This window comes from Scomber japonicus, chromosome 6 (assembly GCF_027409825.1).
Source record: "Scomber japonicus isolate fScoJap1 chromosome 6, fScoJap1.pri, whole genome shotgun sequence".
Lineage (NCBI taxonomy): Eukaryota > Metazoa > Chordata > Actinopteri > Scombriformes > Scombridae > Scomber > Scomber japonicus.
In genome coordinates, this window is record NC_070583.1 from 13,756,598 (window position 1) to 13,768,775 (window position 12,178).

Here is a 12,178-nt window from a genome sequence, read left to right on the forward strand (position 1 = left end):
AGGAAATGAATTGACTGATTTTGTGTTGATGCATAAAGGTAGCTTTTTGTTAGACGCACTCTCGGGGTGATTTGAGATGTGGAGAGGATAATTGTGGTACCTCCCATGATGATGCTAAATTTTTGCCGTAACAGGGCGACCTGAGGGAGTAAGTCATTACTGTCACAGGGAGGGTCATTGGAACGACCAGCGTCCTAGCTAAGAAATAAGTGTCATTAATTGTCACCTCTGTGTGATTCACCTCCACGTTGTTTGCCGTCATATGCTCCAGCTAGGCATGTTCAATAGTTCTTGCACAGAGACTTTGAAGTCTGGTTCTGGTCTGATCCCTAAACTGGTTCTGGTTTTGAGCTGTTCATCTGCAATGCTGTTGTGTCCCTGGTGTGTATCAATAAAGCTGTTGCGTGACACTGGTGCTAAACACTTTTTTATTGAGTTGGTGCTGCCTTATTCACCTGCTACAGAAACAAGGAATTTTGTACTGATTTCATACTGGACTTCATTCCTGCACTGCGCCATTATACGTTATTGTGCTGGATGGTGAGTTGATACAGGGCATCGTTCCTGTTGGGATACACCCCAAATTGCCACTTGACGGTGACAGTTTTTGGCAACAACCTGGCTGGGAGTGCTGTGTGGACCAATGTGCCGCAATCTCCTGTGATTATTTGCAAATCACTAGGGTGGTTGGAGTGAACTAGGGGTATTCCAGCCTGCCATGTGATGTGTGCACTGACCCCTAACATGTCTGTTCTAAACCTGCTTGATCCAGGTGTTTCCTCAGCCTGTACTGTGATATGCCCATACAGCTGTGATATGTCTGATCCAGAACTGCCTGTTTTGGGGTATAGTAAAAGTATGGTGCCTGCAAAACATGTGGTTTCACTGCTTGATTTTATTCCATCTGTCGTCCAAAGGGCTGATTCATGTCTGATTTGTGAGATGAGTCTTTTCCGGTTGCAAAAATTAGAGATGTTGCTCATGGTTACCAGGACAGTTCTTGTGGTTATTGTCCCAAGTAACTTGCAGGGTGTGGCTTTGCTAATGTTTTCTGATGACTGTAGGCATTTACTTCTTTTGGCCTTGGTTGAAGCACAATGTGTTCAAATGTGTGAAGTTGTGCAATGCATGCCAGTTCACCAAGGGACTGAGTCAGGTTGTTGAGCCTACTCTGTCCCATTACAGTCATAAGCCAGCTGTTTGGGAATTTGATCTGAAGTCACACTGGCTGATATGAAAGAACTGTCTACAGCACTTGGGATGGAGGATTGGACAGTGCGGACTGGCCCTGGCCTCTGTCATCTTGTGGTTGCTAGTCACCTATCTGGTTTCTGCAGGTGCTCATTAGTTAACCTGGAACATATGAGGCCTCAGTGTGTTCCCAGGTTATTTAAGTCCTGGGTGCTCTCTTGCTGACTCTTCACCACTCTGCTGCCACTGCATCTGTCTACTCTTCTTCATTTAGTTATGCTGTTTTTAGTTTGCTCTTATGCTTTATTTTTTCTACCCTGCAACACTAAAACACATATTCTCCACTCATGCACATCACACACCAATGACTCTCCATACTTTAATTATTCCATCCATTAAACCCTTTAATTTAGCTTCAATTTGGCAATTGGTTCAATAAACTTTTCTTTTGTTGAAGTTCAACATGGTGCGTCTCACTTTATGTTGTTGCGACTTGAGCCAGATCATGACAAAATGTATCAAAAACATCCTTCCCTCTGATTTCTTTCACAAAATGCAAACTAGGAGTCAGTATTACGATTACCTCAATGAAAAACATTTCACTAAATACTGCCAATCACCTACTTGTACCAAAACTAGTTCAACCACTTTATTACAAGGACTTTGAGGAGAAACTGGTGATAAGGCCACAGGAATGTCGATTAAACTGAGTGAAAGTGTTTTGTGGGACTGACAACATTTATGTTTGTTGGCTATTGATGATAACAGGTGGAGCTCACAGCAAGCGCTCCAATTAAAATCAAAATCAACCTGCCTGCTTGTAATTGCTTCTCCACCTCCACATTGTGTGTGTGTGTGTGTGTGTGTGTGTGAAGGCAGTGCTAAATCTAACAACATTTAAATTACAGTTATTTGGTTATTAGACATGTTCCCAATATTCCCTCTTTTAATCTATTTTGTTCAAGGGATCTTTATAACTGCATAAAAATGCAAAGATTACTCTCCTGTTTCTGTGTGTGAGAGAGTGTGTGTGTGTATGTGTGTGTGTGTGTGTGTGTTAAAGTGCTATGTGTCTTATTTCTCCTGTGGATATCCAAGTACTTTGCTACAGAGATTATGCTGTATTGCTCACGAACACATACACACGCAGTGATGGAGTGAGCAGAACAGTCCTGATGCTCTCACTCACCGGTGAATGGCTGCTGTGATGGACTGAGTCTATTTAGAGACACACACACGCTCACACACTCAGCTGGTGATGGAGTGAGGCCATTCCCCCTCCTCACCTCATGCCCAGTGGCTGGCTGGCAGCCCAGTGTAGACTTCCACCAAACCAAGCACACAAACTTCTGATGAGCTCAATATAGTACTTACATGCTCTCTCTCTCTCTCTCTCACACACACACACACACACAGATCTACATATCCAGCATTAATTCCCTCCGGTGAGTCATGCTGGGCATACTTCCTCCAGTTCACACTTTTCAGTTGTTTCAAAAGTTAGTTATTCTTTTCAAAACGTGGAATTCTTTGTCATTTGACTTGCCCTTGGGCTAATTTAGACACTTACATTTTCTTTCTTCTTCACCATTTTCATTATCCTTTTAAAACTATTACAGCATAGATTAATATTACATTATTCTTTTAATTGCATACATTTTATAGTCATGTAGAGATAATTTGTGAGCTTAGGTTAAAACCCTAAGGATTATTATATTATTTTTTCCTTCAGTTCTATTCCAGTATACTTCCATGACATAGATTTGATTTTACACCTCATTAGAGGCAAATATTACCGCAAAGCTAGTGAAATATCTCTGAGGGCATGTTTGATCAACCTTTATTAACTGCCCAACATCATTCATTGTCTCTTACAGACACTGTCATTAAGGACTAATAAATGGTATTAACTGTAACTATAACCCATAGGAACACCCTTACTGCTGACTTAAATTGAGGACATCTTTCTCCTTGACTTAAAGAAGTCATCTTTCACTTATAGTGCCAAACAAATGTCTAACCTTACTGGACTACACTGACACTTTTCATTTTGACATGACTTCTCAGATTCTTAACAGTAGCTTCTATGAGCGCTCCCTCTCTACCTTCATGTTGTTTGGGTACAGATGTCTTAGTGCAAGCCTTAACACTTCAAAACCTGATTCTTTATGTGTCAGCAGTTGTAGAGAGCTGGGATCACTTTGCTGTCCATCTTCATTTGAGTCCCAGAAGCAATGCTGCCCTTTTATTTATAGAGACAGAGAAAGAGCTGCAGTTTGAAGACAAAATCCTTTGAAAATTCTCCATGAAAAAGCAACTATTTGAACTTTTTTGGTCTCACAATCGTGATCAGAATCATTGCTCAATTTGCTCAGTTGTTACGCAGGAAAAAAGCAAGTTAATACATTTGGTTATGATTATTTTGTCAATGTACCAGTCAGTCTACCATGTCAAGATTTTACTTTCACAATTTATTTGGCTTTAATTACTTGGAATGTGCAAATTAAAAGAAAAATCGGAATCATTTTGCTCCTTAAACAACAAGAAAAATATGCTCTTGAATAAAATAATAATAACATTTTTATGTTTTTAACCAAAGCAAATAATTATCTGAATGACACCACCCTGGACAACATAAAATAAAATTAAAGTGATTGTGAAATAAGTCACTTTTTAGTGAGTGAAGATGGCCAAAAAAGTTAATAAAGTAAATGCAGAGAAACTGGAAAATGCAATAATGTGTAGAGAAAAACATATCACAGAAATGATCAGATCACATCCTGTTTTTTTTTTGTCAGTTACTCCTCGCCTCCTCTGATAATTTCTGTCCTATAAAATGACTAGGTTAATGAGTTTACACACAAAGACAAGATCAATAAATACAGTGACACACACTGTAAAATGAACCAAAAACATATCCACCCAACAATGTCTTTAAGGTTTACTTTATTGGTTATAATGTTCAGAAAAGGATTCTATTTTTGCATTTTCTGAGATCACATATCATGCATATCATTCACCCCAGGACAACCACATCAGTATGTGTGGCATTAAAGTCTATCCCACTAATCTAGAAAACCAGAGAATCAAAATCTCTAATGTGTGGTGTCACATTTATGTACAGCCTGAAGCTTTTCTATTGGTCTGAGACTGACTTTGAAAACTCCAGTAAAGACTATCAACTTTTACTGACTTTTGTATAATAACAGTGCAGCCAGTTTCAAAGCATAAGGCATAGTTTAATTCCCTGAAAAATAATGTTTTTCAGTTCTCTAAGCATCAGAGTAAAAATCATAGAATTGGGAGCATCACAAATGCTATTTCATTCTTTATGGCTATGAGAAACAGACATGACTGTCTCACACAACACTATCCTGAGGCATTGAAATGAAATGTTTTGCGTTTTTTTTTTGTTTATTTTTAATGGCTTACTTTGGGCTGACTGCATGACAGACACTGGTCCAGTTCTCATACTGAAACTAATATAACACTTTTTACAACACAATAATGTATGTTTTTATTTATTTATAAGAAAATAAAAAAATTGATAAATACTGTTTTCATTACAATAAAAGATAAAGGGCCTGATTTACTAAGATCCCAAATAGTGGGTACTAAATTGCGTGCACAGTGCAAAAGATTGTGCGTTCCGTTTGTGTGTGTTTTGTGGGTGATCTACTTAGAATAACTGCGTAAATGAAAACAGGTGCAACAGGGTGGAGACAGCAGTATTTAAATGAGGGTTTTGCGTGTCTTAATGGAGAGTTTGGACGAGCAGAAAGCTGCAAGCACAAAATGTAATGTGATCAGGTTCTAGTAGAAGAAGTTAACACATATACTAAATTATAACAAAAACAAATATTACCAGAAATTTGTGACAAAGTCAATACTGTTAGTAAGACCAAAAAATATTCCACAAGCCTACAAAAACACTGTCTAGCTTTACTGAAGAGTAAAACAGAGAAATTAAGCTGAAGTCATACTGCTACAGCAGTGCAGCTGAGACAGGCTTGACTATTCATGGACAAAGGTTATCTTCTGTCTACTTCTGCCTCCTTGACTTTCATCCCCACCTCTCCATCCTTTGCTGAGGTGTCAGGGTCTAGGTCAGCATATGTCTCACTGGGAGCTGGAATTGACCTCTCCCCTCTCTGTGTGGTGTCCCCTTGTCCTTTATGGTCTCCCTGCTGCTGCTCTGAGTCCTGCTGTGGGTGAAGACATCCAGGTCTCTCTAAGCACCACGGCTTCTCCTACAGATGTTGGATGGCAGTGGAAACAAAACAGCAAGAATATTTGGGATCAACATGAGTGTGCTGGTCTGCTAGATGGCCTTCTGACCGAAAGATCACTACCTTGAATAAGTGAACAGTTAAGCTGACAATTCAAACTGTAGTTTGGAGCTCTTTCATGTGAATGGATGCCTCTGTAGCTTACTCTGGAGCATATCAATAATTAACAGTGTATCCTTTGATAACTCGATATGCTGAATATAGATGGTCTTTTAATTGCAAGATTCACCTTCATTAAATATTATGTAGACAAAGCATGAATACAATAGTGTCTAATGAAATAGGAATAAGCATAACACCTCTCTAAACTTTAAAATCTTACTGACAAACAGACTAAATTAAAACAGACAGATTTTTTGTGGACCAGCTTAGTTGTGTGCGTTGGGTCTACACACTTCAGCAAGTATGTATACTTAGCTTCCATTCATGCAAGTTCTTGTATGGGATGTGGTGTGTGTGTGTGCATATATGTGTGCATTTGTGTGGCTTCATATGTGTGTGTGTTTGCGTGGACCTGAGGCAAACTGAAATGAAGCAACACTCAGCAGACACGGCCACAGGCTAACTTAATATGGGCCACACACACACACCTAATCATGGCTTTATGCTGTTTTTCACTGCCATTTTGTCAACTGGATACTACCACCCACCAGCACTGTGCTGAGTGGGAGGTTAGGCTTTATCAGAGCTAGTCTACACTGCTGCATATTTGAACCAGAGAGGTCTAAGGCTGTTACCCTGGCAGCATGGAGCTGAACAATATCTCTGCCCTCCAAAACTATTTATTTCAAATACTATGTGCAGTTGTGTTATGTAATGCAAGTCACTGCAGTGTACTTAAGTCACATGTGTTTGTGTACCTGTCCAAACAAACCAATGGTGTCTCCAGGCAGGTAGCTTAGAGCCACACTGCAGTCTGATGATGCGGACAGAAGGAGGACCCTATCCACATGGATACATGTCTCCAGGTGAGTCACACGATCAAGGTGTGGGTGGAAACTATGCAGCAGTTTTGGAAGTTCTTTGATTACTCCTTCAGCTGGTTTGAGGCAATAATGCTAAGAGACAGACAAGTAAAGTATATTATATGCATGCATATTAAGTATTTTGATCTAATGATCAATGTTTGTATAAAATGAAAAGATAGATATTTCAGGCTATTTCAGGCTGGACCAGTGTTTATTACTATTACTACAATTTTTACAGCCATGGCTATGATTTTTAAACTCAACCCTAAAAGAATCTTAATTGTACCTCAAACATTTACCATATTTGTTTTGTAGCATATGAAACATATATGAATCTATGGTGCATTAACGGTCATTAACACAAAATACATACCTTATTTTGCATGTTATGTAATACTACATCATGTTAGGGTGAGAACTGGTGCTAAACACTCTGCACTGGCATTATGGATAGGTCCTCCAAGGAGAAATCAGAATCAGTGTTGTTTTAATGTACATGCTTACTGGGGCTCAAGCCCTAAGCCCAACAACATTAAAGGTCCCATGAGGCTCGAGGGAGAGAAAAAACCTCCTGCCTCATTTGTACAAGGAGAAAATGTAAGTGTCCTACTAAAAGTCTTAAAATATCATATATTCAACACTGTATATGTTCATCTGTTCCTTTTTGTATTACATTATGTTAATCAAATGGAGTTGCCTTTATGGAGCATTCACATTTCTCCAGTTATTTTTCTGAAATCTTGCTTGAGAAGAAATGCTGACTCTCACTGCAGTATCCAAACCGATAGCCACAAGTTAAACAAACGGTAAGCTGGTCAAACATGGTAAATACTGGACTGCCAATTTATAGGCTACATTTTGTTTCCCACATTGTGAGAAACGTTATGAGGTGAATGCTTTTTCCTGAGCACAGTTTAACTAACACAAATCAAATGTTTAGTGTAGATTATAAACACAGATACAGAGTATTTATTGATTGAAGTAAAATTTATAGGGTTTTTAGGAGCCAGCTGCCATTACTATGAGCAACCATGATGCTTTCAGCTGAAAGTCACTAGTTAACATGATCACTAGTTACACTAAAACAACTGTTAACAATCAAAACATTAAATTAAATTATTAAATTATAACAGAATTATGCTTGACTTAATATGGATATCATTAGAAAATGGAATTGTTAGAGCCTTGTTCTTAACACCAGGAGGAAGACGTTTTAAAGGTAGGAACGTACTTTCATCTGTTAGTGTGTGTGTGTGTGTGTGTGTGTGTGTGTGTGTGTGTGTGTGTGTGTGTGTGTGTGTGTGTGCACATATGTCTAAGTGCATATATGCGAGTATGTACAGTTTGTTGTAATTTATGTACCGTATATGTATGCTTCACTATGGGCTCATACTTGTATTTGATGCCACAACAGTCATAAAATTAGATCATTAAACTGCAGTAATGAGTGATTGTTGATGAATCATTGCATGCAAATAAAGCATGGCTGATTTGTTTGTTCGCGCGGGTTGGGGGGTGCGGCTGCAGGCCCGCCCATAAAACCCAAATGCCCAGCCAGTCACTTTCTTCTGGCACTGGGACTGACGCTAACTGAGAAATCCTGCATCTAAGAGCACAACACTGTATTCTGTTGCAATCATGTTAGTCATCCAGCTGATTCCAAAGCGTGCTCCTAACTTGCCGTGGGACAGGATTTCTACCAGAGCTCTGAACATGCCCAACTTCTTCAACTCTGCTACATATATACATATATTTCCATAAATTATACTGGAAGCCAAATGAGATGCACCCATCTGAATTCATCCCGTCTTATAAACTGTGACAGAGAGTAGAGCTCTGAATATTGTGGCAATAATACCCGAGAGGGTGTTCTTTTACTGCGATTATGAGCATGACAGTGATGTTGCTACGTCTCATACCGATGGCGTGATCCAAGTCTCCATAATCAGAGTCAAAAAGTCAAAAGGCCTGTCTAAGGTATCAGGCGCAAACTCATCACTCTATGATGTATATAAAGTGTTCACATGCTAGAGTAGCCTACCACAGACAGGCTTTGATCAGATGACTTGGATGAAACTACTTATAAATCTACTTCAATCTTGAATGATTTTATTCTCATATAGTGGAATTACCAAAAAATATATATATAATGGTTTACTCTACATGTTATATGATATTCTGTCTCTTCATTGCTTTTTCTTCCTTGGGCTTTATGATCTCCAGTCCATATCACTTTCTCTCATATTATCTACTGTTCTTCTTATACACATATGTCATGGTGGTACGAAGACCCAAGGTCATTGTGAATTAGTGTGGTCCTCTGCAGCTGGTATATATGTACAGTATATGAGTAAATCTACCTCTATGTCCCATGTCTTCAGTATTCCCACTCTGTCAGCTGTGACTATATGTTTTCCGCAGGGGCTGACAGTCATAACAATAGACCCCAGGTCTCGATTGTGAGAGGTGAACTGTCCCACCAGATGGCTGTTGAGGCTGTTCCAGAACCTGACCACACCTGAGCCGCCACATGACACCAAATCTGCACCACCTAGGGGAGACACAGAAATTAAGACATCTGGAATAATCATTGCATGACTCTTATCAATACACAAGTTGGGTGAGCACTGCTATGGAAGCCCAGTATTATTGTTAAATTATGTTTTGACCTTGCAGTGGGTGTCAGGCTATGCCAACACAAATGTACTGAACCCTCCTACAGGTGACACCACTAAGCTGCCTTTGAATCTCACCTCACCCAGGTTAAGAGCAGTCATTCTACATCTTGATCCAATATTGTATCTTCATAGTATTTACTTGGACTAACCTACATGGGCTGGCCCCAGACAGCTCAATTAGCCTCCAAACAACAGCCTAATGATCACCCTCAGCAACCTCACCTTAGCAAGTAACACAGCATACATGGTGTACAGTATAACATCACCAGTTACAAATATGCTAGCCAGCAATACCACATTTATAGGATTTAGAAGAGAACAGAATTTAAAATCAAATCAAAATAAAATACAGTAGATAAAACAGGGTTAAAAATGACAGCAGCTACAGTGCAGTGCAAGATAAGAATAAATAGTCCAAAATTTAATTAAATAAAAATCAGTGGCAAACCAAATAGTCTCCAGTCTTAATTTAAAAGAACTGCAGTTTGGAACAGATTTCCTCAGCAAACGATACAACAACCAGTTGAGCTAATATACAAACCAAGAACATGTTTGGCAAAGCAGACGTACCTTTACACATGTCCTTTTCTGTTGAATCAGAGAACATCCAGTAAAATCAAATATCAAAGGAGGTTCAACAACAATAACAAAAATAATAGTAATAAAATTAGAGCTGGAAGTAAACAGAGTAAACAAAACCACATGTCATACTGTCTTGCACCAAAAGTCTTTGTCAGTAACATAGGCTGCGTTCAGACTGCAGGCAAATCTGATTCAAATCTGATTCCTTCTCAAATCCAAATTTTTTTAGGCTTGACTGTCCACACTGTTTTTAGCAAGTGTCCAAATCGGATTTGGCTCTGTTCAGACTGGGCCACATTAATGACCAATCTGACAGGTTGCTGTGGCAATGTCGTCGGAGCGGAGGCGTTATCTAGCGTGTATTGTGTGATGTCATATAACTGCGACAGCGACAACAAACCGGATGTAGGAGAACAGAGCCAGAGCAACAACAACTGGAATAAGTGCGGGTCTGGTGTTGCATAGAATGACGTAGCGTAGAGACGTAGCGTAGAGACGTCACGGACAGTCAAAACCAATTTGAGTGTTTGGAGCTGTTCAGACTCAGACACATCTGTCCAAATGCGATTTGAAACTACTTCCCAAAGGTGGTTTCGATCTGGGTTGCAGAAATCGGATTTCATGTGATTTATGACTGTTCAGACTTCATAAGAGCCACCTGGCTCCAATCTAGATTGGCTAAAAATCTGATTTTGGCTTACAGTCTGAATGCTGCCTAAGTGTCCGTGTCTGAACCGTTTTTGTGTGAATACTCACTCAGAGTGTTCATAATTGATTGACTACTGTGGTTCTCTGATCATAAAAAGTTATGCTAGAAGATGAGTAGCATCTAGTAGTCTTAACTGCAGAGCTGACTACAGCTCTGTTTATTTAGACAAGGCTCAAACTCAACAATAGACATACATGTGTCAGTTATGAAAAGTTGGCATGTAGTCCAAGGCCCAGAGTCTGATAATTTTTTTATTTTATTTTATATCAAGGTTAGACATGTAGCAAACAGATGCAGCAACTAGGAATAACAAAATCCAAATTAAATATTGTTCAAGTAAATAATTAAACAAAAGACATTTTGGAGCTTGAGATGCTACATATGCAAAGAAGTGAAAAGCTGGAAAACTTCAGGCAAGATCATCACATCAAACAATCACTGATGTGTAGTTACTCTACATTATCTTTTGTAGCCTTTTGTGAACATAATACACACAGACTAATGTTCAAACCCGCAACTGCACAGCATTAATAACAGCAAGGCCATATATGCAGTATATCTGGTGAGAGAAAAAGCTTCTGATTGAACTCTTTCAACCTTTTAAAGTAACTTTACTTTGTTTGCAGGGTCCCACATGATGGCTCAAAGTATGTGTAAAGGAAAATTTTGCATTAAACATTAAAATGGGCTTCGTCCTAAAAAACAGCGGGAAAATCTCAAATCTAGAAACTGTGCTGAGCAGCTTTAATGACTAATAAAAGTGGCAACATGCATGATGACAGGATCATTTTGGCAACAGCATGATTTAGGTCAAAATGCATAATACAGAATTTATAGGGTAAAATGAATTCACTTTGTGTTTACTGCTGTTATTTTGTGAGTCCTAAGGCAATGCTGCCCAACAATATTACTAAAACATTATGCAGTGCCCCATATCTTTCCAAAACTACTGGAACAAATAAGCAACACTAAGACTGTGAAGAATTATTTAGTTTTTGATGTTTCACCTGCTGCAGCCACAGATGTGCGCCCTGGTAAAAAGAACAACCTGGTGACAGCAATGCAGTTCTGTGAGTCGTCTTTGCCACTGAAACCAAGATGAGAATCAGGGAAATTACCTAGAAAATAAAAGAAAAGAATGAGTGAGGGAAGATCAGAAGCAGAAGAACAAGACTAATAGCCTACAGCCATGCTAGCAGCTCTGTGAGGCTCTAGGCACAGTTGTGCTTTGTGGTCCTTTAAACATATTGATGTTTAGTATGCATGATGTTGACCATCTTAGTTTAGCATCTTAACATAACATAACATTAGCTTTTTTAGCACTAAACACAAAGTACACTAACACTGTTTTTATGTTGATTGTAAAATGTAAAGTAAAATGTATAATTAAATCAATGATTGGCTCATAAACTGTACTGTACTGTTGTTTGTTGAATTTCTTTGAATGTGTGTGTGCCTGTGAGACCTTGGTGCTTCTCGCCTTCATCAGATCCAGCACGCGGCCACAGTTTTCTCAAAGCTTTTTCAGTGCTGTTGTTCCACACTATAATCTCTCCATCATAGCTTCCTGTACACATCAGACATAGGATGAAAACGTAAATGTAAGAACTTGGTGGAAACGTAAAAACCACACTTTGTATTGAGAAAGACGCTGCAAAACCTGACAGGTTTTCAACTGAACCAGCAGAGAGGAAAAAGTTATGCATTTCAAAAGAAATATCAACACAAGACCTTTCAGTCAACTCATACAGAGTTTGCTTG

The 12,178-nt window shown here is 39.0% G+C and overlaps 1 protein-coding gene across 1 annotated transcript in view; it reads right to left on the bottom strand.

Annotated features, from left to right (window-relative positions):
• Positions 1–5,222: 5,222 nt before the first annotated feature.
• Positions 5,223–12,178, bottom strand: part of LOC128359828 (WD repeat-containing protein 49-like) — a 31,139-nt gene continuing 24,183 nt past the window's right edge. The window contains exons 13-17 of the mRNA XM_053320151.1: positions 11,839–11,984; positions 11,425–11,485; positions 8,809–8,999; positions 6,341–6,538; positions 5,223–5,441 (exon numbers count right to left, since the gene is read on the bottom strand). Coding sequence (XP_053176126.1) covers positions 5,223–5,441; positions 6,341–6,538; positions 8,809–8,999; positions 11,425–11,485; positions 11,839–11,984 — 815 coding nt within the window. The remainder of the gene's footprint in view (positions 5,442–6,340; positions 6,539–8,808; positions 9,000–11,424; positions 11,486–11,838; positions 11,985–12,178) is intronic.